General features: G+C 29.9%; 1 protein-coding gene across 1 annotated transcript in view; it reads right to left on the bottom strand.

The window, feature by feature from the left end:
• Cbr-lim-9 overlaps nt 1–907 on the bottom strand; it is a gene marked incomplete at both ends in the record, with an annotated part of 17,323 nt that overhangs the window by 3,688 nt on the left and 12,728 nt on the right. The window contains one exon of the mRNA XM_002648790.1: nt 470–518. Coding sequence (XP_002648836.1) covers nt 470–518 — 49 coding nt within the window. The remainder of the gene's footprint in view (nt 1–469; nt 519–907) is intronic.

Here is a 907-nt window from a genome sequence, read left to right as displayed (position 1 = left end):
CGGAAATTCAGAAATTCAGAAATTCAGAAATTTAGAAATTCAGAAATTCGGAAATTCAGAAATTCAGAAATTCAGAAATTCAGAAATTCAGAAATTCAAAAATTCGGAAATTCAAAAATTCGGAAATTCAAAAATTCAGAAATTCAAAAATTCAGAAATTCAGAAATTCAGAAATTCAGAAATTCAGAAATTCAGAAATTCAGAAATTCAGAAATTCAGAAATTCAGAAATTCAGAAATTCTGAAATTCAGAAATTCTGAAATTCAGAAATTCGGAAATTCGGGGATTCAGAAATTCTGAAAACTTTATTATTCTGAAATTTTGGAAAATCAAAAATTCCAGATAGTTCTGAAGCGAAATTCAAGAAATCCAAAAGTTTAAAATTTCTGAGAATTCCCAAAAAAAGAAAACTCACTTCGATCATTTTTACTGCCAAATGGCATGTCGACCAGCGAAATTTTGCACATACTACACAAGAAACAGTGCTCGTGCCAATGCTTGTCTTTGTACGAGAGGTCCTGCAAGGATTATAAAAAAATAAATAGAGCAAAAAATTTTTCTATTGACTTTTTTTAAAAATAGACAGTTTTTTTTTGTTGAAAACATCAGTTTAGAAAATTGAGGTCAGCTGAAAAGTTGTGTAAATATTTGAAATTTGTATTTTCTCAAAATTTTCTGTTTTCCCATAAGCCATAACTCAGATGACGTTGTACAAAAAAGTTATCAAAATTTTTCAAAAAAATTTTTACAAATTTCAAAAATCAGAAGTTATAAGTCTCGAAAAACATTCCAAATACCTAGAAATTCTATAAAAAACTATTTAGGACCCAAAGGAGGAATCGAACTTTTGGGTCTTCCGCTCCAAAGTCATCCATCTTACCCATTGCGCCACGGAAGCACTGCGCGC

The sequence above is a fragment of the Caenorhabditis briggsae genome (genome assembly GCF_000004555.2).
Source record: "Caenorhabditis briggsae complete genome, chrI, whole genome shotgun sequence".
NCBI lineage: Eukaryota > Metazoa > Nematoda > Chromadorea > Rhabditida > Rhabditidae > Caenorhabditis > Caenorhabditis briggsae.
This window is presented reverse-complemented; position numbering and strand designations above follow the sequence as displayed.